The sequence below is a fragment of the Pelodiscus sinensis genome, chromosome 29 (genome assembly GCF_052426305.1).
Source record: "Pelodiscus sinensis isolate ZL-2025 chromosome 29, ASM5242630v1, whole genome shotgun sequence".
NCBI classification, from domain to species: Eukaryota; Metazoa; Chordata; order Testudines; family Trionychidae; genus Pelodiscus; species Pelodiscus sinensis.
The window spans coordinates 3,434,664-3,461,466 of record NC_143080.1 but is presented as its reverse complement, the minus strand read 5'-3'; the positions used below and the strand labels follow the sequence as shown (position 1 = coordinate 3,461,466).

General features: G+C 53.0%; 2 protein-coding genes across 8 annotated transcripts in view; both read right to left on the bottom strand.

The window, feature by feature from the left end:
* Positions 1-2,825: 2,825 nt before the first annotated feature.
* On the bottom strand, positions 2,826-9,448 carry CISD3 (CDGSH iron sulfur domain 3). Of its 2 annotated transcripts, none has more exons than XM_089774004.1 (3): positions 8,977-9,448; positions 7,157-7,285; positions 2,826-3,145 (listed from the first exon to the last, which is right to left on the bottom strand). In XM_089774004.1, exons 1-3 carry the CDS (start codon positions 9,049-9,051, stop codon positions 2,966-2,968), a joined length of 384 nt encoding a protein of 127 aa, XP_089630130.1. In that variant the 5' UTR covers positions 9,052-9,448; the 3' UTR covers positions 2,826-2,965. The 2 variants fall into 2 exon arrangements, with proteins under 2 accessions (XP_089630130.1, XP_075767482.1); XM_075911367.2 differs by having other exon boundaries at positions 9,013-9,422.
* Positions 9,449-18,235: 8,787 nt separating this feature from the next.
* MLLT6 (MLLT6, PHD finger containing) overlaps positions 18,236-26,803 on the bottom strand; it is a 97,507-nt gene continuing 88,939 nt past the window's right edge. For all 6 annotated transcript variants that reach the window (XM_075911431.2, XM_075911430.2, XM_075911432.2 and 3 more), the window contains 3 exons: positions 26,610-26,718; positions 23,573-23,953; positions 18,236-21,759 (listed from right to left, as the gene is read on the bottom strand). In XM_075911431.2, the coding sequence (XP_075767546.2) occupies positions 21,715-21,759; positions 23,573-23,953; positions 26,610-26,718 (535 nt within the window). In that variant the 3' untranslated portion in view covers positions 18,236-21,714. The remainder of the gene's footprint in view (positions 21,760-23,572; positions 23,954-26,609; positions 26,719-26,803) is intronic.

Genomic DNA, 26,803 nt, shown 5'->3' with positions numbered 1-26,803 from the left:
CCCTTTTGCACAAGAACTCTTGAGCAAACCAGTTCTTGCGCAAAAAGCCGCCAGTGTAGACGTAGCCAAAAAGTTATAGTAAAATGTTTTTTAAGCGCATCAGAAGCTGGCTAAAAAACCAGTGGGGCTCTTGGATGATCAGGATGCTAAAGGAGCACTCAAAAGATGATAAAGTCACTGCGGAGAAGCTACATGAATTCTTTGCTTCAGTCTTCACAGCTGAGGATGTTGGGGAGATTTCCAAACCTGAGCCATTCTTTTTAGGTAAGGAATCGTCCCAGATTGAGATGCCATTAGAAGAGCTTTTGGAACAAATTGATGAACTTAACACTAACAAGTCACCTGGGACCAAATGGCATTCACCCCAAGAGTTATGATATTTTTTGGGGGTCTTTTGGGCCTGGCACTTATTGAAACACAAAACTTGAGGAGTGGGTGGAAGGTCAGTTTTTCTATTCACTTCTGCCACTTCGGTGTGAGCCAGCTGTTTTCTGGCCCATATATCTGTGGAGGTAGTGAACAGGGAAGCCAAAAAACTTATTTTTTTCCTCATTTAAAGAAAGAAGAAAAAAAAAGGTGCCCCAGATTAGAATGCACCCAGGGGAGAAACAAAAAAAGCAAGTTACTGGGCACCCTGTTGTCTTCAATTACGATGGGATTATTCCCACAGATGGGAGGACTTGTGTATTTTTAACACCAAGGTTTTTTAATACCAAGGTTGTTTTTCTCCAAAGCCTCAGTTTTCTCCTGGTTGGTGCAATGTCTTACAATCGGATTCTATCTGGACGCACAACAGAGTCCTCCAGGGACTCTCGGCTCCGTCTGGCAGCTGGCAAGACCCTCTCCTTGTCTGGTGGGTAGGCTGAATTTCAGGTAAAATCCGGAGGCTGGGTCTTTTCAGAAATCAGGCTGCTGCTGCAAAAAACGCTGCACCCCAGCAGTCGTTCTTCGGTGTCCCTTTTGGGAAGCCTGATTTATCGCTAATAATTCACATGCTGAAAAGGGAGCCAAGCTGAGATCTGGTTGGTCAAAGGAAAAGCTCTGCCAGTCCTAAAATCCGCCTTCAAAACGTCACCTGGCTCCTGTCAGCCCTGTGATGCTAATTAAGTCTTTTTCGTTCAAATATGCATTTCATTGGCCCCAGACCAAACCCATCTTGCAGGTTCATTTGTCTAGAGCACCCCTTTAAAAAAATCATAAGTACTCCCAGTACCTACAGTTTTCAGACACACAATTTTTTTTCTACCATTGCAACACATTTGTTTAAACAACTTCATCGTAACCAGGTGGGTGATGACATTTTGGGGTGTAAAAAGTATAAACATAATAAAACGCTGTAAAACATAAAACAAAAATTCAGTTTTCTCCAATTTCAGTTGTGTTGAGGTACCCCCCGACTTCTCTCGAGTGCCCCTAAGGGGACTCGTACCACTAGTTGAGAAACACGGATCTAGAGCATTCACGTTCCTCACAGCTCTTCGAGGTCTTAGTTTTCTTCAAAGCTGGTTCCTTCCACTCCACAATTTTGCAACTTACTTTTGGAGAGAAAATCTGGTTTTATACAGTCTCAGAGGAGTCACCATGGTAAATCTGTAAATTAAAAAACAATGCGTAGTCCTGCGGCACCTTACAGACTAACCAAAATATCCAGGGGTCATGAACAAAACCCACTTCATCAGATGAGCTGGAGTGGAAATAACAGAAACCAAGGGTACGTCTAGATTACCGCGTTTTGTCGACGGAAGTTTTGTCGACAGATACTGTCGACAAAACTTCCGTCGACAAAGAGCGTCCAGACACACTGAGTTCTGTCGACAAAGCAAGCTGCTTTGTCGACAGAACTCCGTAGTCTGGACGCAGTGTTACAGGCAATAACACCTTCTGTCGACAGAGTTCTGTCGACAGAAGGTGTTATGCCTCGTAAAATGAGGTATACCAGCGTCGACAAAACTGCTGAGTTCTGTCGACATTATGTCGACAGAACTCAGCGGTAGTGTAGACGCTGGTATAGTTTTGTCGACAAAAGTCCACTTTTGTCGACAAAACTAGGTAGTCTAGACACACCCCAAGAGATAACAGCAGGAAAAGTACTCAATTGTTGGCTCTGTTAATGAGGCTAATTAAGTGGGCCAGTCATAGCTTTTGATGTGGAAATGCAGATGTTAAAGGCAGGAGAAATTGGCTTTGTAATGTGCCGAGCAGTTAATGTCTTTGTTTAAGCCCAGGGTAACGGTGTCGACTCTGAGTGTAGATTAACCTGACTTTACAGATGAACACAGCCACCCCTCTCAGACTAGGAGGAAGAAAAATCAATCAACTATTTTGAGCTGAAGGTAAGGCCACCAGGGAGTGATCACAGAAGAAGGGACCAGATTCTGATCTGTTCCTACCCATATCAACTCAAGTGAAGTCACTCTGGACTAAGGCAGGAAGCCTCTTTCGATGAAAGGCTCCATCTACTTTAACCCAGTGTGGATCTAGGTTTCCTTCTACCGGCTGGACCAGATATGTGAGGCCATGAATCTGATACTGCCTGGATGTGATTCTTTCGCTCAAAGCATAGCAGTTCAAGATTTAAGATCCATCCGCCAACAGGTGGAGGGGTTATCAGGAGGCAGCAAGCTTGGGAAACAGATCCACAGACAAGCACCAGGGGTCCTGCCTCTGGTGTAATCCACAGCCCTGGGGGACGAGAACTTTTCCAACCCTCCTTTGCATTGCTAACTTTAAAAGCCGCCTTCCCCCAACCCAGAGGAGTGGGGCTGGGAGGAGGAACACCCAGGAGCTGGGACCTTGGGAATTTCTGAAAGCCCCAGAGCCGTCTAGATGGTTGTTAATATTTTATTGACCGTTTCACAAACAAAAGAACCATTTCAGAGAAACTGGGGTTCCGGGCAGGTGCCGGAAATTCTGAGCATGGGAGTTGCCAGGTGCTCCAACTTGTGTCAGGGACAGGAAGCCTCCATCAAGCTGGTCCAGGGAGCTTTGCTTTCTGAATGAACTCCTCCTTGTGGGTGCCGTCGCAGTACGGAGGGGATTTGGTGTGTTTGCACCCGCACAGCCAGACGCTCTTCGCCTCGGCCAGCTGGAACCGCAGGGGAGAGATCTCGGGGGCGGCTGTTTTATGGGATCCGTCGCAGAAAGGCTGGAGGGCAAAAGGAACAAAGATGTGGTTATCCTGCGGGCCACCGGGCGAAGAGGAACGGCGGGGCTGGTGGGAAGGAGAGAGACTGCTTCCCGGAGCTCAGGTTCTGATCCAGCCCCCACCACCTGAGGGCCGCATAATTGTTTAGGTATTTACCAGAAGACCTACACAGGGCAGGGGTCTGGCGGTGGGGAGGGTGCAGGCGTCAGGGCAGGCGTCTGGCGGTGGGGAGGGTGCAGGCGTCAGAGCAGGGGGCTGGCGGTGGGGAGGGTGCAGGCGTCAGGGCAGGGGGCTGGCGGTGGGGAGGGTGCAGGCGTCAGAGCAGGGGGCTGGCGGTGGGGAGGGTGCAGGCGTCAGGGCAGGGGTCTGGCGGTGGGGAGAGTGCAGGCGTCAGGGCAGGCGTCTGGTGGTGGGGAGGGTGCAGGCGTCAGGGCAGGGGGTCTGGCGGTGGGGAGGGTGCAGGCATCAGAGCAGGGGTCTGGCGGTGGGGAAGGTGCAGGCGTCAGGGCAGGGGTCTGGCAGTGGGGAGGGTGCAGGCGTCAGGGCAGGGGTCTGGCGGTGGGGAGGGTGCAGGCGTCAGAGCAGGGGGCTGGCGGTGGGGAGGGTGCAGGCGTCAGAGCAGGGGTCTGGCGGTGGGGAGGGTGCAGGCGTCAGAGCAGGGGGCTGGCAGGGGCAGGCAGAGCAGGGGGCTGGCGGTGGGGAGGGTGCAGGCGTCAGAGCAGGGGTCTGGCGGTGGGGAGGGTGCAGGCGTCAGGGCAGGGGTCTGGCGGTGGGGAGGGTGCAGGCGTCAGAGCAGGGGGCTGGCGGTGGGGAGGGTGCAGGCGTCAGAGCAGGGGTCTGGCGGTGGGGAGGGTGCAGGCGTCAGGGCAGGGGTCTGGCGGTGGGGAGGGTGCAGGCGTCAGGGCAGGGGGCTGGCGGTAGGGAGGGTGCAGGCGTCAGGGCAGGGGGCTGGCGGTGGGGAGGGTGCAGGCGTCAGGGCAGGGGGCTGGCGGTGGGGAGGGTGCAGGCGTCAGGGCAGGGGGCTGGCGGTGGGGAGGGTGCAGGCGTCAGAGCAGGGGGCTGGCGGTGGGGAGGGTGCAGGCGTCAGGGCAGGGGGCTGGCGGTGGGGAGGGTGCAGGCGTCAGGGCAGGGGGCTGGCGTTGGGGAGGGTGCAGGCGTCAGAGCAGGGGTCTGGCGGTGGGGAGGGTGCAGGCGTCAGGGCAGGGGGCTGGCGGTGGGGAGGGTGCAGGCGTCAGAGCAGGGGTCTGGCGGTGGGGAGGGTGCAGGCGTCAGGGCAGGGGGCTGGCGGTGGGGAGGGTGCAGGCGTCAGAGCAGGGGTCTGGCGGTGGGGAGGGTGCAGGCGTCAGGGCAGGGGGCTGGCGGTGGGGAGGGTGCAGGCGTCAGAGCAGGGGGCTGGCGGTGGGGAGGGTGCAGGCGTCAGAGCAGGGGGCTGGCGGTGGGGAGGGTGCAGGCGTCAGGGCAGGGGGCTGGCGGTGGGGAGGGTGCAGGCGTCAGGGCAGGGGGCTGGCGGTGGGGAGGGTGCAGGCGTCAGGGCAGGCGTCTGGTGGTGGGGAGGGTGCAGGCGTCAGAGCAGGGGTCTGGCGGTGGGGAGGGTGCAGGCGTCAGGGCAGGGGTCTGGCGGTGGGGAGGGTGCAGGCGTCAGGGCAGGGGGCTGGCGGTGGGGAGGGTGCAGGCGTCAGGGCAGGGGGCTGGCGGTGGGGAGGGTGCAGGCGTCAGGGCAGGGGGCTGGCGGTGGGGAGGGTGCAGGCGTCAGAGCAGGGGGCTGGCGGTGGGGAGGGTGCAGGCGTCAGGGCAGGGGGCTGGCGGTGGGGAGGGTGCAGGCGTCAGGGCAGGGGGCTGGCGTTGGGGAGGGTGCAGGCGTCAGGGCAGGGCCTTGAGGATGGGAGGGGGAAGAGGGCAAAGCAGGAGTTTGGTGGCTTGTGAGGGTTGGGGGGGTGAGGAGGGACTCAGGGTGTGGGTCCCATCTGGCGAGGCCTTCTGTTCTCCCCCCCCCCCACACACCCCTGCTGCCAAGGGCCTTCCCCCCCACAGGGCTGCGGCCAAGGGCCAGAGAGGGGGAAGAGTTTGGGGCAAGGCAGCCACTTACACAGTCTGGTGGTTGGCATGATGGCAGGGCCCCAGCCCTTCCGGCCAGCCACTCTGTTGGTGGTGGGGCTGCCCCCCCCACCCCGCTCTCTCCGTACCCCATGGTATCTCTGCATATAGCTCTCCCCTGTGCTCGCTGCCCCCAGTGGCCACTCCCAGTATTGCCCCCCTCCTCTCTGTGTCCCTCCCTTTCGTGTCCCTCTTCTTTCTGTCCCGCCCCTTTTCAAGTTCTGGAAAACAGTCCCATTCCCAGCACTTCCTGTTTTCTTGGCCCAGCCAAACCCTGACCTTGCTGCAAGTTAGGGTAAGAGGAAGCTGCCTGCCGAATTTGGTGGCCCTAACTCTTACCATTTAGGAGGAGTTCTTGAACAGACAGACTCACAGACAGATGCACATTTTAAAATATCTAGATAGAGCTTCTGGCTCCTGGAGGGCAGGGCACAGCTGGGGAAACTGAGGCACAGAGGGGGGAAGCGGAAGCACAGCGAGATTAAGTGACTTGCCCAAGGCCACACATGCAGCCTGGGGCAGGACAAAGAACAGAAGCCAGGTCTTTGAACCCCAAGTAAGTGCCCAAACCGCTGGTCCACCCTTCCTCTTAGGAGGAGCCGCAGAGCCAGTCTGCTCCATCTCAGACAAAGAGCCATTCCCATTTCCAAGCAAGCAGTGTCTTGTGGGCCACCCATAGAATACTGGCCTCCCGATTTTCTCCTGCGCCTTCTGCCCCTCACACCAGCAGAGACCACCAAAGGGCAGCCAAGGAAGTGTCCGTTTATTAGCGCCCCCCCCATTTGTGTACAGAGTAAGGATGTTAAATTGCGGTTAATTGACTAGTCGAGTAGTCGATGGAATTTCTCGACTAGTCGATAGGCACTTCCGCATTCCTCCTTTGAAATGTACAAGAGCCACTGCTGGGGCTCTTGTACATTGCAAAGGAGGAATGCGGAACTCCACACACAGCCCGGGGCCACCGCAGCCAACAGACCTTGGTTTCCTACAGACCCCTGGCTTTAAAAAGGCAGAGAAAGGAGAGTTTCTGGCCAGCTGGCTCAGTGCCTCGGTATTTCCTAGCCCCCAGAACTCATGCTAAAATGAAGCGCATGGCAGAGGCCTGGGCCCGATCCTGAGAACACTCTGTCTTTAGCCACCACTAGCTTCAACTGAGGGAGAGCTACTGAAAGATAATTTCAAGCCAAATACACAGGGAAGGACAATTCATTCACGAGTTTGATACTCATGCTAATGGTCTGAATGGAGATACCAGATGGCTGGGACATTATCAACCTACCAAACAATGAAGGTACCAATGATTCTTTGTCTGTATAGTATCTGGTGTTAATACTCTTCTTCTCTATTGCCTGCTAATGGTTCTTATCGACCTCTTTTGACTAGCCAGTCGTTAGGTGTTTATAGACTATTTGTTTTTCCTGTTACATTCCAGCTTAGCTTTCCCCTTGGTATTTTTTTATATCCACTGCCTTTTCTTGTCGTCTCCCCCATTTCTTTCCTTCTCTCCCCTCCCCCTCCCCTGCCTTCTCCCCTATTTATTTTAGTTCTGGACATCCAAAGAAGTGGGCTGTGCCCACGAAAGCTCATGATACCATCTACATGTTTTGTTAGTCTTTAAAGTGCTACCAGACCATTTGTTGTTTTTTAAGTTTAACAGAGAGGAGCTAGGGAAACAATTAAGTTATCCCAACCACGGCCACCGGGGGGAGGTGTTTCTCGCTCCGCCCCTGAAGCAGCAGGCATTGGAAGCAAGAGTTGGGAGGAAACGTGTATGGAATTCCCATCGTTTTGCAAGAACTCAGAGGAAGTCACTGGCCAATGGAAAAAAAGCTTCCAAGCTGGACGGGTTGTTAAGAAACCTGTGGGGAGGGGGAAGATGGACAGGAAGGAGAAACCCAGAACGATTTTGGAAGTTACCTGTTTTTTGCTGTGGCCACAGGCGCACCAAGCGTAACGCTTTTCTGCCTTCAAGTCCACTTGGTAGGGGTGTTTGGCTGCAATTGCTGGCTGGGGAGGGGACGAAGAGGCCCCCGAAGAACTCCTGGCCTGTGGAAAAGGAGCTACGGTCAGATAGCCATGGAGAAGCTGTCCTTTGAGGTGAAACTCAGCGGCAGGTTGTTTTTACGAGATCTCCTTGTGCATCAGGCCTGGGGAGTGGGCGAAACTAAAAATCTAAGCAAGGATCCTACCAACAGTGTCGTTAACCAGTTACCCATTTCACATCCCTAGTTCTGATTCTTGTATATGACATGGGATCCCTATGTGACTAGTCGACTATCGGATAAGCAAAAGCTTATCGGATAGTCGAGGGACTAGTCGACTAATTGGTCCCCCCCCTTCTGCCTTATCAGAGGCAGCAAAAGGGGTGGGAGAGCAGGAGCCGGTGCTGGGGGGAGCCGGCTTAAAAGCCTCTGAGCACCATCTTCCCCCAGCACCATCTTCGTGGGGGACAGGGGAGGCAGGGGGGTAGCGGGGACCGGGCGCAAGCCGGGCATCAGTTGATTCCCGGCTGATGCCTAGTCCCAGTCAGCTAACCTCGCGGCAGCTCCCCGCTTATCGACTACTTTGTCTAGCTTTTTCATTAAGATACGACTGTGCTCTATGGTGGACGCAGAAGCTCTCAGCAAGAGGGGAGGTCCTTGGCTAACTCTGATGAAGCATGTGCCTTACAAACAGTGCAGCTGTAATGGTGCAAGAGTCGGGAGAGGCCACCCCAAATAAGTACAGGTCTGACATGCTGGATAACCCCTCCTGCAGCTCACGCTCCATATTTAGCCCACTCGCTGCTTCCTGGCCAGCAAGGTGGGTCTCTAGTCCGGCATCCTCTGGACCTGACCGGTGCTGAACCAGAGAATTTGCCAAACCACGGGAGGTCAATATTGTCTGGCACCATGACCCTTCCACTGTTTGCTGGGCTCTTAGAAGACGTTTAGGGGTAAACCAGAGCTAAACAACAGCACAGAACACGGAGAGCCAGGCCTGGTGGCTGTAAACAAACTGTATGGGACCGCGGGAAACTTGGCCACAGCCATGATCAGTGGACATCCGGTGAACTAACATCACGCCGGACCATGGATGCTGCCGGACCAGAGAGGTTCAACCTGTATTTACTATCCTCCCTTGGGTGGATGGAAGAACCTAGCGGTGACTTTAACAGGGCTCGGGTCCCCTTAACTACGCCGCTGACTGCCGTGGGGTGGGATGGCTCGTGCGGCACGCTAGGTTTACCCAGGTCATGCAGCGTTTACACCAGCTCTGCAGCCCCCTCCGCACATCCCCGCTCAACCCCGCCAGGCGGGGGAGGTGGTTTTGCTGTGTCCCCGCAACAGGGCTCTCGTCACACTGGCGGGAAACACATCCCAGCACAGACGTGTCCCCGCGGGCCAAGGCCGGGCGACTTTGGCTGCAGGGGTGTGAACTGTTCACACCCCTGTGGGAGCCCCCCCAGGAGGTTTGGTGCAAGCCGGGCCGAGGAGGCCAAGTCTCTGTGTTTGCACAGTCCAGGGGGGTCTCAGTGGGTGCTAGCTCAGTCAAGCTCATTAATCAATAATCCCTAACGAAGGGCAAAGGGGGGGGTTGCCAGGCCATGCCCCCCCATTCCCAGCCTAGCTCGAGTCCAACCCCCTGGCACATGCTGAACCCCGAGAAATAGTGCTGGGGACCCGGGAGGGGGTTCACGGGGGGGCTGTTTCCCCGCCCCCTAAGGCCGCACTAGCGGCCCTACCCAGCGCGCCTACCCGGCAGCCCGCCGCCCTGGCGCAGGCTGCGCTCACCAGTGTCATGAGAGCGGCCGGTCTCTGCAGCGCCCGCATGGCTGGCGCCGCCGCGGCTCGGGGCCACCTTCCCGGCCGGAAGGCGCAGGCGATGCCGGGCCGCTTTGCAGCCGCGGAGCCGGGCCAGCCGCAGAAGGGTTCCCCCCCTCGGCACGGCGGGGCTTGGCAGCCCGGGCCGGGCTTGCACCGGCGGCCTGGTGCAAGGAGCCCCCCTTCCCCTTGCAAGCGGAGCCCCCTGCCTCCGGGCTGCGGGAGGAGCGAGCCGCGCTGGCGCCAGGGCAGGAGGCTGCCTCGACACAGCCAGCAGCGGCCAAGCCCGCACGGAAGGCGCCCGCCTCGCCTCGGCTTTGCACAGCCCCCGGGGCAGCTCTCGGGCCTGCCAGCCGCTGGCCTGATTGCTGGGGGCACCGAAACCCGTCGGGGCAGCTTGCCAAGGCGGGGGCCTAAACGAAAGGCTCCTACATTTCCCCGCACAAACGCTCCCCCGCCCCTGCCACACGTACGCACTTCCCCCTTGTAAAACAAGAAGGGTCTGGGAGCACTTTATAGACCAGCGTTGCTCAACCTTTTTTTTTAAAATAAAGTACCCTTTAAAAAAAATTGTGAGTTACCCCCCTCCTCCCGCCTCCCCCGGTTCCTACAGTTTTCAGACGCACCAAATTTTTTTCTACCATTGCAACACATTTTTATAAACAATCAAAGCCGGGCGGGTGGTGAAATTGTTGGGTGTAAAAAGTACAAACATAATAAAACGCTGTACAATTTAAAACAAAAAATGCAGTTTGCTCCAGTTTTCAGTGGTGTTGAGGTACCCCCAGACTTCTATCGAGTACCCCTAAGGGTACCACTGGTTGAGAAACATTGTTCTAGACCAGGGGTCTCCAAACTTTTCAGCCCGAGGGCCGCATTAACTATCAAACAGCAGTTCGGGGGCCGACTACACACTTGAGGTCCAAATAAAAAACATGGATGTTGTTTTTAATTATTTATTTAATATTATTTTATTCAGTTATTATTTAATAACACATTGATACACTACACATGAACACCTGTATTAGTGTGAATGGTGAAATTGTTTCCTGGATGCCAAAATAGCAGACATTTCTGGCTTTAGATTTGTTGTCCCTAACATCAACAGTGACCTGAGATTATCATCGGACCAAAGATTGAAAGGTACCTTGATGCAAAAGTTTTGACATTAGGAAAGTCTTCCTTGGGCAAAAACTGGTAAAAACCCACCAGTCCTATTTTGAACGTAAATTTCCGTAATTTTTTTTCCGTAGACAAAAAGGTCTCCACGGGCCGGATGAGAGGGCCTCGCGGGCTGCAGTTTGGAGACCCCTGTTCTAGACTAACAGAACATGTAGATAGTATCATGAGCTTTCATGAGCACAGTGCGCTCATTCAGATAACCAGAGTCACGAAAGCTCATGATCCCATCTACGGCTACGTCTAGACTGGCATGATTTTCCGCAAATGCTTGTAACAGGAAAGTTTTCCATTAAAAGCATTTGCGGAACAGAGCGTCTAGATTGGCAGGACGCTTTTCCGCAAAAGCATCCGTGGCCAATCTAGACGCGCTTTTGCGCAAAAAAGCCCCAGTCGGGCTATTTTTGCAATTGGGGCTTTTTTGTTCAAAACAAATCTGAGCTGTCTACACTGGCCCTTTTGAGCAACAGTACTTTTGTCCGAACGGGAGCAGCATAGTATTTCTGCAAGAAGCACTGATTTCAGACAGTAGGAAGTCAATGTTCTTGTGGAAATTCAAGCGGCCAGTGTAGACAGCTGGCAAGTTTTTCCACAAAAGCAACTGCTTTTGTGGAAAAACTTGCCAGTCTAGACACAGCCTACGTGTTTTGTTAGTCTATAATAGTCTACCAGACCATTTGTTGTTTTTTAAGTTTATCCCGTACAGACTAACTTGCCTACCACCTGAAGTTTCCCCTTGTGGGTAGGTGCTTAAGTAGGAAATCAAGAACCTGATGTGGGGGCCATCCAGCTCTGGAAGATTTTTAACTTCAGGATCTGCCTACCTTGTCTGAGCACAAAGTTTGGGTGCCCAGTTTAAGGCAGCAAAGGGAGACGCACCCACTTCCCTGTAGTTTGTTCCAATGTTTCACCATCTTCCCTGGGTTTTTTTTTTAAGTGCCTTATTTCTCATTTGAATTGACCAGCTTTCGCTTCTGACTGGATTGGTTTGGTCAAAGCACAAGAGTACTCACCCTTCTGGTTCCTTCGGGTGCCTCTTTTCTTAAAAAACCTCAGAGGGCATCGCCGTGTTAGTCTGGAACTTTAAAAACAGTGAGCCGTCCGGTGGCACCTTAGAGACTAACCAAAATAGATAGGACCACGAGCTTTCGTGAGTAAGACCCACTCTATCCGACTCATCTGATAAAGTGGGTTTTACTGACGAAAGCTCATGGTGTGATCCCTCTCTTGTCACCCATTTCCAGCCTCTGACAAACAGAGGCTAGGGACACCACACCTACCCGTCTCGGTAGGTGGGTATTAATGGGTCTATCCTCCATGCATTTATCTAACTCTTTTTGGAACCCTGTTCAAGTCCTGGTCTTCACGACATCTTCTGGCAAGGAGTTCCACAGGTTGACTGTGCACTGCGTGAAGAAATACTTCCTTTTGTTTGTTTTAAACCTGCTGCCTATTCATTTCATTGGCTGGCCCCTAGTTCTTACGATATGGGAACAATAAATAGTAGAATACTAGGACTGGAAGGGACTTCACGTCCAGTCCCCAAAATAGCAACTTGTCACCCATCCTTAGGTGGGCTCAAACCACTAACCTTTCAGTTAACAGCCAAACATGCTAACCGAATGCACTGCACTAACTTTTCCTTATTCACTTTCTCCCCACCTGTCATGCTTTTCTATCATATCCCCCCTTAGTCTCCTCTTTTCTCAGCTGAAAGTCCAAGTCTTTTTACTCTCCCTTCATATGGCACCCATTCCAAATCCCTGATCATTTTTGTTGCCCTTTTTTGAACCTTTTCCAATGCCAAGAGGTTTTTTTTTTTGAGATGAGGCGACCACATCTAGACACAGTGTTCGAGATGTGAGCGTACCCTGGATTTATAGAGGCGATAAGATGTTCTCTGTCTTATTCTCCATCCCTTTTTTATTGATTCCTTTGTTCTGTTTGCTGTTTTGACGGCTGCTGGACGTTTTCAGAGAACTCTCCACAATGACTCCAAGATCTCTCTCCAGTGGTAACAGCTAAATTAGTCCCCATCATTTTGTACGTATCGTTGGGATTCTTTTTTCCATTGTGCATCACTCTTCTCTTTTCTAAAAGTTAGCAGGTAAACACTTTGGGCAGGGGGACTTTGTGTTCGGGGTTTGCGCCTGGCACGGGAAGGCCTGCTCCAGGACAAGTGGTCCCAGGAGCTATGGAAATACAGATAATAATTAATAGGATCGGGAGTCAGTAATCCTAGGCAGGGCCGGTCGGAGCCATATTGGCGCCCCGGGCTCCAGGTGCGCAGGCCCGCCCCTGGGATGCACGGCCCCGCCTCCGGGCACATGACGCATGCGTGGGCCCGCCCCCGGGGCGCGTGGGTGGATGCACGGTGCATGCGCTGCCCAGTCGGCCTGGGGCCACCTGAGGCGGGCTGCGCCTGGACAACCCTGCGGACGCGGGGGAAGGGAGCTGCTGGGTGGTGCTGCGGGGCTTAACATGGCCCCCGCCCCGGGCAGCCGCTGCAGCCCACTGGGAGCCGGGTGCCCCCCCTGTGAGTTAGCACCCTGGGCAGCTGCCTGGCTAGCCCACCCCATAGTCCGGCCCTGATCCTAGGTTGTTTTCCTCCTCTGCTGTGGACACTGCCGTGTTGACTCCCACGGGATGACTCAAGAGCTGAAAGTTAAGGACGTTGCTGGATCAGATTGGAATGTTCATTTTTCAATGGAGCCCGTAACGAATCCATTGATAGGTGCTTACAGGAGAGCCAGGACCTGAAATGCTTGGGTTTGTGGGCTTTGGCTGTCATTTTTTTGTAATGCTAGAGCCGCTCAATGCAATAGCCAAATGAACTCCACGGCTATAGTTACATGAAGGGATTCTGCTGACCTAATGAACCCTGAGAAAAATCTCATTTTAACATCCTCCCACGGTGCTTTCCGTGAGCTCTGCCAATTTCCCGAAGCGGAACACAAAAGCTGAAGAGTGAGTTTGCTACCCTAGCCTCATCCACTTCCCTTTACAGGAATGTTCTAAGCATCAAAGGGAATGCAGTTTTGGTTTTGTAATATTTACCATGGGGAAAATGTAACTTTTTGACAGCTGCAATGATTTAACCAGCACAGATGGCTAAGAACAAAGGGGACGGGGAGATTGCTGGATGAATCCCTGCCATTTTCCAGAGGAATCAGATGACAAAACATGGCAGGGCATTGCTCCTCTGTTCATGCTTTTCTCTCATGAGTGCTTGCCTGGAAAATAGGGGTCAAAGCAATGGTCCCGCTCTAATTCTTTTACATGCATGTGCAGAACACATTTTGTTATGCGCACTAAGGCATGTGCAAATGTGCACTACTAATAGAAACACATGCAGATTTCAGTGGCACTTGAGCACTTACTTCAGAGTTGTCACCCTGATGGGGGAGGTTTTCTTGAATTGTGGGTGAGGTCAGAGAACTAGCTACAACAGGCACTCTGGGGCACTCTGTTAATCAGCTGGGTGACACTTGGATTTCTCCTGGGTGGCCGCCCAAGCACCCAGCTTATAGGGAACAAGGTATCATAGAATCATAGAATACTAGAACTGGCAGGGATCTTAAGAGGTCATCAAGTCCAGTCCCCTGCCCTCACAGCAGGACCAAACAACATCTAGATCATCTCTGACAGATGTGCATCTAACCTGCTCTTAATATCTCCAGAGATGGAGATTTCAAGTGTTTAACCACCCTGATAGTTAGGAAGTTTTTCCTAATGTCCAACCTAAACCTCTCTTGCTGCAATTTAAGCCTATTACTTCTTGTCTGATCACCAGAGGTTAAGGAGAACAATTTTTCCTCCTCCTCCTCCTTGTAACACCCTTTTAGGTACATGAAAGCTGCTATCATGTCCCCTCTCGGTCTTTTCTTTTCTGAAGTAAACACGACCAATTCTTTCAGTCTTCCCTCACAACTCATGTTTTCTAGACCTTTCATCATTATTGCTGCCCTTCTCTGAATCCTCTCCAATTTCTCCACATATTTCCTGAAATGTGGTGCCCAGAACTGGACACAAGACTCCAACTGAGGCCTAACCAGCGCAGAGTAGAGCGGGAGAATGACTTCTTGTGTCTTGCTCACAACACTCCTGTTAATACAGCCCAAAATGACGTTTGCTTTTTTTTCCAACAGTGTCGCACTGTTGACTCCTATTTACCTTGTGGTCCACTTTGACCCCTAGATCCCTTTTCTGCAGGACTCCTTCCTAGCCAGTCGCTTCCCATTCTGTATGTGTGAAACTGATGGTTCATTCCTATCACCCAACACCGGAGAAAAAGAAGCAAATGGGCTTTGGCCGTTAGTAGCTAGTTCTCTGACCTCACCCATGATTGTAGAAAACCTCCCCCAGCAGGGTGACAACCCCGAAGTAAGTGCCACTGAAATCAGTGAGAATGAAGTGTGTGCTTTCCCAAATTAAGGCCGATGTCAGGAGTGATCCTGTGGCCCAGAATGGTTTTAGGAAGCACAATGCAGCTTGAGCTGCCTCTTGTGTTTATGACAGACCCCAAAGGCATTTTCCATTAGAGACACAGGACTTGCTGTACCAGATCAGATGGATCATGCACCTAACCCTGTTTCCAACCGGCCAGCTGTATCACCGCAAGGTGCACGATACCCTGCTGTTGGCAGCTGTAGAATAACCTAGCCAGAGAGCAATTATTCCAGTTAGAAGAAGAAAAATAGAAGTGTTAACCCTGACATACTGGGTAAAGTCCAATGCGGTTCTGCCTCTCTAAAATTCTCCCTTCGTTTCAATGGATACGTCGCAGACCGTTTGTGTAGTGTAGCTGTGGGATGTTAACCAGCTGCTGTGCTCCACCCTAGAGCTGGCTGCATGAGTTCATAGATTCACAGAATCATAAGGTTGGAAGAGACCTCAGAAAGTCATCAAGTCCAACCGTCCACTAAAAGCAGGGCCAACCCCAACTAAATCAACCCAGCCAGGGCTTTGTCAAGCTGGGACTGAAAAACCTCTAGGGATGGAGATTCCATCCCCTTCCTAGGGGACCCATCCCAGGGCTTCATCACCCTTCTCGTGAAATAGTTTTTCCTAATCTCCAGCCTAGACCTCTCCCACTGCAACTTGAGCCCATTGCTCCTCGTTCTGCCATCTGCCACCACTGAGAACAGCCTCTCTCCATCCTCTTGGAACTTCCCTTCAGGGAGTTGAAGGCTGCTCTCCAATCTCCCTTCACTCTTCCCTTGTGGAGACTAAATAAACCCGAATCCCTCAGCCTCTCCTCATAAGTCCTGAGCTCCAGCCCCCTAATCATTTTGGTTGCCCTCCGCTGGACTCTCTCCAATGCCTCTACTTCCGTTCTGTAACGGGGGGCCCAGAATTGGATGCAATACTCCAGATGTGGCCTCACCAGTGCCGAATAGAGGGGAATAATCACTTCCCTCAATCTGCTGGTAATGCTCCCACTAAAGCACCCCAATATGGCACACTGTTTTAGGGACTTTCTCCAGGAATGCTTTATAGGCAGTGGTACCAACCTGGAAACCCTGAATAGACTGGAACTCACTTCAAGCCAGGGGGTGCTGCGGCCCCCCTTCACAGCCTTCGTTCCAGCACCTGTCAGATCCTCGGAGATATTAGGCACTTCGCTCCCATTTAAATGAACGGGGATTAAATGCCAAAACTTCTGGGAGCCTCCGTGCCTGTTTTCCCATCTGTACCAGGTGGATAATAGCCGTGCCTATCTCACGGGGGTGCTGGGAGGAAAATACATGTCAGATTGCAAGGTGCTTGGATCCTAGGATAAAGGGGCTAATTTATTACCACTGAAAGATGAATGCTATGGGAACTAGTGGTGTTAATGGGTAACCAGTTAACTGGCGGCCCAGCTGGGCTGCAGTAGCCCTCTGCCTGTGGGAACTCGGTTAACCGGAATGTTTAACATTCCATTTAACCGGTTAACATTTTAACTGGGATTTTACATCCCTAGTGGGGACCACAAGTGTTTGGATCCAAACTGTCCTCCAACATTCAAGCTGTGAGATTTGTCCTGTTCTGACTAGGGATGTAAGCGACTAGTCAACTAGTCAACTACCTGAGAAGCATAGGCTTATCGGGTAGTCGAGTGGTGACTTGACTAGTCGCTCCCTCCCCCCCACTGCCTCTATCAGAGGCAGCAGCGGGGAAGTACAAGCTGGTGCTGGGGGGAGCCAGCTGGTCCCCCCAGCATGCTGGGAAGGGCAGGGGAGGCAGAGGCATAGCTGGGACCAGGCGGGAGCTGGGACAGCTGATTCCCAGCTCACACGTGGTGTCTTCCCCCCGCCCCTCTGCTGCACGTCTGCCTGGCGTCTCTTAATACATTTAAAAGGCAGACCCGCAGTGGGGTGAGCTCCCGGGGTTTCCCCCCTTATCGACTAATCGATGGAAACTCCAACTCCTTGATTAGCTAATTACACACCATTTAACATCCCTGGTTCTGACATGGGGCTGATTATGCTTGGGCTCCGCCCCACCCTCAGCGCCAGATTTCCTAAGACCAATCCTCTCGCAGGCATCTCAATTAGCAGCCAGATCTCAAGTGAGCTGAGCCCCTGACGTGCAGGGCTCTTTGGAACGCCTGGTCTGTTTGTTTCACTGCCTAAGTGGAAGTAGGACCCTTTGGGAAATCAGGCGGAAGGGCCAGTTTTGTATGGCAGCCAAGGTTTTGTTTGATGTCTATCCCTACTGGTTTCACAAAGCCATCTCAAGCGCAGGTAGCTACTGCTGTTGGGGAAGGGCAGGAGGCGATGCCTCCCCCTTTTTAACAAAAGAAATATATGCGCAGAATTCATGTCCCCCCCAGATTTTTCCCCCCTGCAGAATAAGGTGCAATTACACCTTTCGCCCACCAGGAGCTGCTGTCGCACCAGGAGAGGGTGGCTGGCTCCCTGCCAGTGAAACCAGCTGTGGAGAGGGAGGGCCCTCCACAAAGGTTCCGGCACCTGGGACCAGGTCAGAGCTCAGGCTGTCTCCCGCCCCAGCCAGGGGTCCGGGTCAGCCTGCAATCTCAAGACCACATGACTAAACTGCGCTCCCAGTTCCTAGGGGACAAGACTTGGACACTCTTTCCCTCACCTCTTGTCAGTTAATTAGCTCAAGCCTTTCCAAGAAGGGGGTGTGATTTTTGGGTGCTTCCATTTGGGGGATCCCAATTTTAAGATCCCTCAGAGCTGATTCTCTCGAGGATGCCATGAACTCACAGCTCCCCATCGCCTCCCCTGGAGCTGCACGCGGCAGAGCGTCCATGGAAACCAGGTCCAAGGCACCCGGCTAGCCCTGCTGAAAGCCTCACTCCCAGACAGCGTCCCATCTGCAGGACAGCACGTACACAGGTGCATTTAAGTCCCCTTGACTCCATCAGCTCTGTGAGACGTTAAAGACATGTCCAGATGCCGCCCTGCATTTGCCTCGGTGTTTTCTTTAATCGGGGGCTTTCTGTAAATCCACGCAAAAGCCGCCCCCTGATTTCAATAGGATCACATCCCGCAAAAGCCACCCCCGATTTCAACAGGATCGCATCCCCAAAGATCCCATTCGGCACTTGAAAAGTTCATCCTTCAATTTTTTTTTAATTAACAATGAGCAGACATAACATTTTGGTCCTATTTTATAATAAGGTTTCATTTAGCAATGGTTGGTACGACTCAAGAAACAATTAAGTGGTGTGTGTAATAAACATGGATAGTATGTCTTAGAGAGGGTTATAAACACATCAGGAGAAGGTGCTATAGAAATATCTGAAGTAGCCTATTAACTCACTAGACTTTAAAACACCTCATTACAATTGATTAACCCATTTATTAAAACATCTATAGAAATGGAACCTTAAAATGAATGATGGGCAACATTTTTTTCCTTTTCATGAGGATCATTCCGACCCTGTCGGTAGCTTTCATGGCAACCAAGACATGTTTGTATTCCCCCCCCTCCCCGCCCAACACACAATCCCCTTCCTCAGTTAAGTTCTGAAACTCTAAATGTATCAAACAGATCCTCAATATTAATATTAATATTATTTATTATAATAAAGAACAGTCAAGCAGCGTGAAAAAAATAGATCTTAGCTACATTACCTTAAATTGCCAAAAATATACACATTTTTCTCTTTTATTTAATAATAAAAAAGGACACATGCAACATACTAAATGTGACATTAGCATTAAAATGGGTAAAGAACCGTGTACCCCAGTGCAACCAAAAACACAGATAATCTTTAGCTTTATATCTTTTCTCTCCTCTTTCTTTTTTTCACGCAGACCCAAAGTTTAATGTCAACCTTCTAAAAGTGGCCTTTTGACTCATCCTAATCTCCTGACAGGACTAATCAAGGAGCTTATTTGAAAGGGACCAGGTGCTCTTGGAAGAGAACAGAAATCTTTTCTTTAAGTGCTATCTGTCTCTTCCTTTCTCCTATTATACTCAACCTTTTCCACGTCTGATCTACAAAGCTACGAGGCTTGGTACGCCAACACAAAAACAGATGTGTCAAAGACACACGGGGTAGGTAGGAATTCACCAAACCAGACCCTGAATGGAACCAACACTAAAGGAGATGCTGGCTGGGAAAAAGACTCCATGGATTCACTTTCATTTGTCCTGGAGAATGAATTCATTGCATCGTGACTAGAACCGAGGGTATGTCTACACTACAGAGTTTTGTCAGAAAAACGGCCATTTTTCCGACAAAACTTGAGGAATGTTCACACTGCAATTGCGTTCTTCCTCAAGAAAATCAAAAGAACAGAAGGGTTTTTCTGGCATTGGTTATCCTCATTCTATGAGGAAGAAGCCTTTTTGCAAAAGAGCTATTTCGCAAAAAGGCGTGTATGGACGGGGAAGAGGGAGTTCTTTCGGAAGAAGAGGGAAAAGCACAGGTGCCCTGGTGGCTACGCCATCCATAGCAATCACAGCTTATATGCGAGATAGCGTCCATTCAGTCTGGATGCTCTCTTTCGAAAAAGCAGATTGCTTTTTTGATGCACTTCTGCAGTGTGGACGCTCTCTTTCAGAAGAAGTGTTTTCGGAAGATCTCTTCTGAAAAAAGCTTCTTCCGAAAGAAGCCTGTAGTCTAGACATGGGGGCTGTGTCTACATTGGCACTCTTTTCCGGAAAAGGGTGCCAATGTAGACACAGCCAGCCTGATTGGAATGAAATAGGGGGGAGGGAGATAAATGCTCCCCCCCACACTGTGTTAATGGTGGTTGTTACCTAACAGGGGTAGGTGCCAACCCAGTTGTGGAATTCTACAGTAAAGGACTGGACAAACCCAGGACAGCAGCTAGGAGGGTACTTCGGGGCTGGTTTTCAGCACAGCCTCTGAGATTGTAATTCTGCATGTGCAGTTTTTCACGGGCAGGATCCTGCCGCAAGCCCCCTTGAACTGTGTCCGCACACGCCAGATCAGCGCAGACCAGCTGATGTGCAGGCGGAAAAGGATCGCCGAGGGGATGGCTTGCAGGATGCAGCCCCCCTGGTGGCAGGGGAAAGGGGGAAAAATTACACACGAAAAAGTGCAGGCACAGAATCGTGCAACGCAGGGGACGGGTCAAACAAAGAATACTCAAACTCAGGGGAGTCTACAATGGAATTCCAGTGTTCCAATTTGGAAAGTGTAGCAGGCCGATGGACGTTTTCCAGTCTCTCCTACCTGCGTCCATGCTGCAGAGACCGTAGGGAAGGGAGCAAATCTGCTTTTTATTTTCCGTTTTCACTTTTCTAGCTGCCGTCTCCATCTTCCCAGGAGCTTCTTGAGGTTGTTAAACAACAGCTTTCAAACCAGGAGTTTTTGGAAACAGAGAGCATTGTTCTGCCCAATTCCCCGGACAGAAACCAAGGGGAGGGGGGCGCGTTCTTTGCTTTTAGTTCTGCTCAACCACTGGGGCATCAATGTCTAAAATGAAACCAAAGAACAAACGGGAAACGGGTTTCGTGGACGGGGTCGGACGGGGAGGAGTTTTTCCCTGGCATCAGCACAGCCCCACCGCTGACAAATTTGAATAGTGCAAACCAGACGAGGCGGTGGGACTGTGCTGAAAACAACTTGTCTCCGGGAAGGTCTGCGAACATTTCGAAGACCCTCCGCGTTTTCCGTCGTGGGAGTCTTGCCAGACCCACACACGCCCTACCTCCACGAGATGTCGATTTGAGCGGGACGGGGGGATTCAAACGTTTGACGCCGATTCCCCCTCCTGCAACTCCCCCGCCTGACCTTCCAAAAACCCTGCCTTGTCCAGCCTTGGAGGAACTAAGTTTCTTTGTCACAGACCCGGCTCTCAAGGTGGAGTTAAAACTAGACAGCACGAAGCAGCGAGGTGGCAGATGTCCTGGGCTGGGAAGACTGGTTCCTGCGCCACCTCATGCCAGCGACACGGGAAAACGTTCTCTGCCGTTTGCATCCGGGGCATGGGGAAGGAAACAGAAGTACCAGATTTTTGGGCCCCGGTGCACCTGCCTCCTCTGAGCCCTGAGAGAAGACAGCCTGGTTTGAACACCCCGCCCTGCAGTGGGGCAGGCAGGAAGCAAGCCAGCGGCGAGCCCTTTCCAAGTGGGAATGCCGGGCCTGTAGATCTTGGGAGGAGAGAACAAGAGACAGGCCGAGAGGAAGGAGTTTGCGTCTCACGTGCAAGAGACAACACCCCGCGGACCAACTGGCGTCTTCCCTGCAGCTGGCACGGAGGTCCCCGTAGTGTCTTTAAGGGCAGAGTTACCCCCCAGCAGCTGGGGTAAGAAGGTGGCAATCACCCGTAATGCCAGTCCCCTTCCATTGCTCTGCCACTCACGTCTTCCCGCGGTGGGTGTAGGTCCGGTGGGGCGGCCATGTGTGGTGGTTACTGAGGGAAGAACCTCTCCGTGAGGTCTCCTACGGTGACAGGCTGCAGGGAAGTCCCAGTGGTAGGTCGGAGGGAGGGTTTTCACAGCTCACATCCTCTTCATCTCCCCATCGGAGGGAACAGACCCCCCCGCCCCGACTGCGCCCTGCCCGTGCCCCACTGTCTTAGCGGAGTCAGATCTGGCAGCCCCAGGAGGGCACGACAAGCTCTCCGAGGGCCGTGCCGAAAATGAGAGACGACCCGTCCACCTCGGCCCTGGCCGAGGATGCTTTAGGGTCTTGGTTTAGGGCCCCGTCCAAGAGGCCGCACACACGCACACTCACATGCACACACCGGCGTGGGCAGAGCACCGAGGACGTCTCTCCCTCCGCTGAGCAGGGAGACGGTTCACTTCACGTCGTGCAAATGCGCCAAGGAGCCAACCAGCGGGAATCTCCCCCTGCCCCACCGCTCCTCGTAGAAGGGCAGCCGATGCCAGGCCTTGGCCAGAGAGACGTTGTCTTCTAAAGCACCCCCCCGACACTTCCCGCGGCCGGGAAGCCCTTCTCAGAAGCCTTGTGCTCATTGCGCTAAAGTTTCCAGTCCCGCGCGCGTGGGAAGCCACGTTCCTGTAGCAGCGAGGAGCTGGCCGCTGCCCTGCTGGGGAAGCTTAGCCCTTGTCCTGGTTGAGAGCAGCCCCCTTTTCACTCATGCTCTTTAAAAAAAAAGAGACAGAGGAGAGAGTCGTCAGCACGGAGCAGCCAGGCAGCCCCGCCCAGGAGCAGCCCCGAGGAAGCCTGGCCATGCAGGGGGACGCAGCCGGCTTCTCCCAACGGGGACACAGCAGAGACCCTTGCGCTAACGACCTCCCTGGGCCTGGCTCAGCAGGCTCCTTGATGCTGGCATGGGCTCTGCCAGGCTGCGCCTTCTCGGCCTGTCTCCAGGACAACAGGACGGGGCCTTGTCCTAGCAGATCCCATCCCTGGACTCTCAGGTCTGGGGGCCTGACTCTGGCAACAGGCAATGCCAGGCTGCTTTCTGTGTGCCCCCGACTGTGTGTGTGTGTGTGTGTGTGTGTGTGTGTGTGTGTGTGTGTGTGTGTGTGTGTGTGTGTGTGTGTAACAGGCAATGCCAGACTGCTTTCTGTGTGCCCCCGGTTGTGTGTGTGTGTGTGTGTGTGTAACAGGCAATGCCAGGCTGCTTTCTGTGTGCCCCCGACTGTGTGTGTGTGTGTGTGTGTGTGTAACAGGCAATGCTGGGCTGCTTTCTGTGTGCCCCCGACTGTGTGTGTGTGTGTGTGTAACAGGCAATGCCAGGCTGCTTTCTGTGTGCCCCCGACTGTGTGTGTGTGTGTGTGTGTGTGTAACAGGCAATGCCAGACTGCTTTCTGTGTGCCCCCGACTGTGTGTGTGTGTGTGTAACAGGCAATGCCAGGCTGCTTTCTGTGTGCCCCCGACTGTGTGTGTGTGTGTGTGTGTGTGTGTGTAACAGGCAATGCCAGACTGCTTTCTGTGTGCCCCCGGTTGTGTGTGTGTGTGTGTGATAACAGGCAATGCCAGACTGCTTTCTGTGTGCCCCCGACTCTGTGTGTGTGTGTGTGTGTGTGTGTGTGTGTGTGTGTGTGTGTAACAGGCAATGCCAGACTGCTTTCTGTGTGCCCCCGGTTGTGTGTGTGTGTGTGTGTGATAACAGGCAATGCTGAGCTGCATTCTCTGTGCCCCTGACTCTGTGTGTGTGTGACAACAGGCAATGCTGGGCTGCTTTCTCTGTGCCCCGACTCTGTGTGTGTGTGACAACAGGCAATGCTGGGCTGCTTTCTCTGTGCCCCGACTGTGTGTGTGTGTGTGTGTGTGTGTGGGTGTGTGTGTGGGTGTGACAACAGGCAATGCCAGGCTGTTTTCTCTGTGTCCCGACTCTGTGTGTGTGTGACAACAGGCAATGCTGGGCTGCTTCCTCTGTGCCCCGACTCTGTGTGTGTGTGTGTGTGTGTGTGTGTGTGTCTCTGACAACAGATAATGCTGGGCTGCTTTCTCTGTGCCCGACTCTTGTGTGTGTGTGTGTGTGACAACAGGCAATGCCTTGGATTGTACCATGGGAAGCCACCAAGGTCAGCACCTGAGAACAATGGTGGATTAGGTATTGGGCCAACAGGGCCTGGCTAATGGGGGGAATCTGGAAAAACGGGTGCCCCCGTGCCCTGACCTGCTGTACACACCCAGGGATCCTGCAGCTCTGGTAGGAGCACCGTGTAGGTGGACAGAGCTGGGCAAGCCCCTGAATCTATTTCCCTGGCAGGAGCACGGGTGGGAAGGGAGGGCAGGCGGAAGAGATGAGGAAGCCCCCCCCCACATTCTCTGGTCCAGGGCCTCAAAAATCATCATCTGCCTCTGCCTGAGAAGGGGTGTTGCCCCAACGAGGTGTCATGAGCGATGGACAAGATCCTGCCTCAGTTTCCCCTATTGAGACTGCAAACTTGCTGGGACAGAGCCCGCCTCTTAGTGTGCGCCACGCTCTAACGATTTACACACCGTTCCTTTCTGGGCACTGCCGTCTGCCTGGAGGGTGAGGAAGGGGTTGGCTTGTGCAGAAAGGACCGGCGGGACCCCTGCCCCCGCAGCCATCAGGTTGTTCCCGGGAGCACTCAGGGGCGAGGCTGTCGGGGTCCCCATCAGGCTGTTGCTGGGGTTGAGCTGCTGGGGGGAGATAGATGCCAGGAGGGAGCTGCCGCTGGGCGGGGGTGGGGCGGCGGAGGTCATCAGGGCGGTGGCGCTCGAGTGGAGGAGGGGCGCGGAGGTGGCCGTCAGGAGATTGGTCATGGGCAGCTGGGAGGTGCCCGTCATCTGAAGCCGCTGCAGCTCCCTCTTCTGCTGGATTTGCTGCATCATCTGGAACACCAAGGCCTGCTGTTCCTGGAGCGGGGGACAGAGAGAGAGGCTGGGTCAGGAGAAAGCTTGTGCGCATGATCACCTTTTCGAAAATGATCCATTTTCCTAGTGTAGACGTGGAGCTGCGGCGAGGTCAGGCTGGGCAGCCTTCCTGACCCTTTTAGTCATCACCAGACACCCGGGAGCATGAGAGTGGACCACTCCTACTTTAGAATCCCTGCAAACACACTGGCCTACCAATGTATCCTGCCCCTTTTCAACCTCTCTGCACTATTTAATGCCCGGATGTCCATCAGCTTGTGGAATTCATTGTTACAAATTCTTACTGACTCAGTTCCCTTCCCTTCCTCCAAACTTCCCTTCCGACATTTGGCCTGTCTACATGCCAAATGTTGGAAAAACCTCCTCTTTCAGAAGAGCCCTTATTCCTCATAAAATGAGGAACACACGGCTTCTGGAAGAGCAGGTGTGCTCTTCCGAAAAAATTTTCGGACACGTTCCCTGGACGTAGCGGAGTTTTTCCGGGATAGCCCCGGTAGTGTAGACATAGGCTCAGTGCGCCAAATCCTGGGAGGATGGAAGGGACCCTACTCACCTGGAGCTGGTAGAGATGGGCTCCAATCAAATTAGACCACTTTCGCTTCCATGGAAACCACTGACCAATAGAATACCCCAGTGTGGCTAACTCCTAGCAATGGAACTATGTTGACTTACATCAATTGGGAATCTGGCCCATGATATTTTACATCCCTCCCCCGCCCCGCCCGGAGCCTGATTGTTCCACCGTCTTAACCTGGGATTAACTCCACTGAAGTTTCATGAGCGTAAACAAAGTAGGGAAAAGATCCATGATTTCCAGCACACAAGGTGTGTTTGCTGTTTATACACGTGCCCCTGACAAGGGGACACACACCAGCTGAGAACAAAGCACCAGTAGGGAAGCCGTGCAGTTCACGTTCCTCGGGGTGCCAAATCGATGCAAAGCAAGTGAGACAAGACAGCAGGATAAGCAGTCTCTCCCCTCTCCTAAACAAGCCCAGGTCTCATTTAACCTGGGTAGGTCAGGGCTATTCCCTAGTGAAGTCAGAGGAATTCAACTGTTTAATTGGGAGGTGAATTAAAAAAGGGATAGAGAATAAGACAGAGAATATCTTACTGCCTCTATATAAAACCATGGTACGCCCACATCTCGAATACTGCACACAGATGTGGTTGCCTCATCTCAAAAAAGATCTCTTGGCACTGGAGAAGGTTCAGAGAAGGGCAACTAAAATGATGAGGGGTTTGGAACGGGTCCCAGATGAGGAGAGATTAAAAAGACTTAGACTTTTCATCTTAGGAAAGAGGAGACTAAGGGGGGATAGGCTAGACGTCTATAAAATCATGACTGGTGTGGAAAAAGTGAATAAGGAAAAGTTATTTACTTGTTCCCACAATATAAGAACAAGGGGTCACCCAATGAAATGAATAGGCAGCAGGTTTAAAACAAACCAAAGGAAGTTTTTCTTCACTCAGTGCACAACCTGTGGAACTCCTCGCCAGAGGATGTGGTGAAGGCCAGGACTTTAACAGGGTTCAAAAAAGAGCTAGATAGATTCATGGAGGTTAGGTCCATCAATGGCTGTTAGCCAGGATGGGTAGGAATGGTGTCCCTAGCCTCTGTTTCCTTGGAGGTGGGTGACAGGGGAGGGATCACGTGAGGATTCCCTGTTGTGTTCCCTCCCTCTGGGACACCTGGCGTTGGCCACTGTCGGCCGACAGGACACTGGGCTACATGGACCTTTGGTCTGACCCAGTCTGGACATTTTCTTATGTGCTTATGAATCTGGCCCTTGTTAGTCTTTTCCTGCTTCATAGGCTTTCCCAGCTGGGCGTGGAAATCGCCCTGGTTCTGCCCCGCGACCAAATGCCACGTCTGCGTGGGCTGCCTTGCTTTCTCATTCAGTCTCCTAGTCCCGCTAACTGCTCGGCAGAGGGCTCCCTGGGACCAGGGCAGCACACAGAGGGCCCTTCTCCACTGCGATCCGAGCCGGGGCCGCCACAGCACCAGACACCCCCAAGATAGCTGGACCCAAGTGTCGGTCTCTGCCAGCTGGCATGGACCAGCCAGAGAAGTACCTATCCTGGTTCCGGTGAGCTTCCCCAGCACACGGAGACCCACACGGCCCCGTTTACACTGCTGTTCTCGACCGTGCGTGGGTGGGTGTGCGCCTGCCCGAGCGGCAATCGGACTCTGAACGCAGGGCCAGCATTGGCTAACCGGCTGCAGTTACTGAACTTGGCGGGACTTTGGGTGTGGCTGGGAATCAGATTAACCCAGGTGCCTTGGCAGCTAATCGCTTGGGTGGCCACCCAGGAGAGATTGCCGTGCCGCCCAGCTGACTAGCAGAGCACCCACAGCGCCCACTGCCGGCAGTATGTTGCTACTGGTGGTGCACATCCGCGCATGCTGCAGGGCGTTTATTCTGCACATAGATGGAAAAATATTAGAGGGTCTATGCCGCTTTGATCCCAGGTTAAGGATGCACAGTCATAAGCCCAATGGGGAATTGTGGCAACTTGTGCTCGCAGACCAGGCCTGAGCAAACATGGCGAGAGGCCTTGGTCTAAATCTTCCCCATTCAAACGTCAGGCCATGCCCTTACCGGAGGGGGCAGGACCCCGGGACATGGACGCTTACCTGGTTTAGCGGCTGGGACGTCAGGAGCTGCTGCAGCTGCTGCAGCTGATGTTCATGTTGCTGCAAGACATGCCGCTGCTGCTCCGTCAGGGGGCTCAGGCCTGGCACGCTGCAGGGAAGATGGCATGTGAGTGTTGCCTGCTGCCTGCCACTCCTGGTGGGGCATGTCTGCACCCCGTTCCCAGCCCCGAGCA

What these genes read in the sequence shown, in the direction of transcription:
- CISD3 (XM_089774004.1), bottom strand. Translation starts at nt 9,051, where the DNA reads ATGCGGGCGCTGCAGAGACCGGCCGCTCTCATGACACTGGTGAGCGCA. An exon ending in CCAGGGCGGCGGGCTGCCGG is followed by an intron (nt 7,286 to 8,976) that starts GTAGGCGCGCTG and finishes CCTTTTCCACAG; the next exon opens with GCCAGGAGTTCTTCGGGGGC. An exon ending in GTGGCCACAGCAAAAAACAG is followed by an intron (nt 3,146 to 7,156) that starts GTAACTTCCAAA and finishes TTTGCCCTCCAG; the next exon opens with CCTTTCTGCGACGGATCCCA.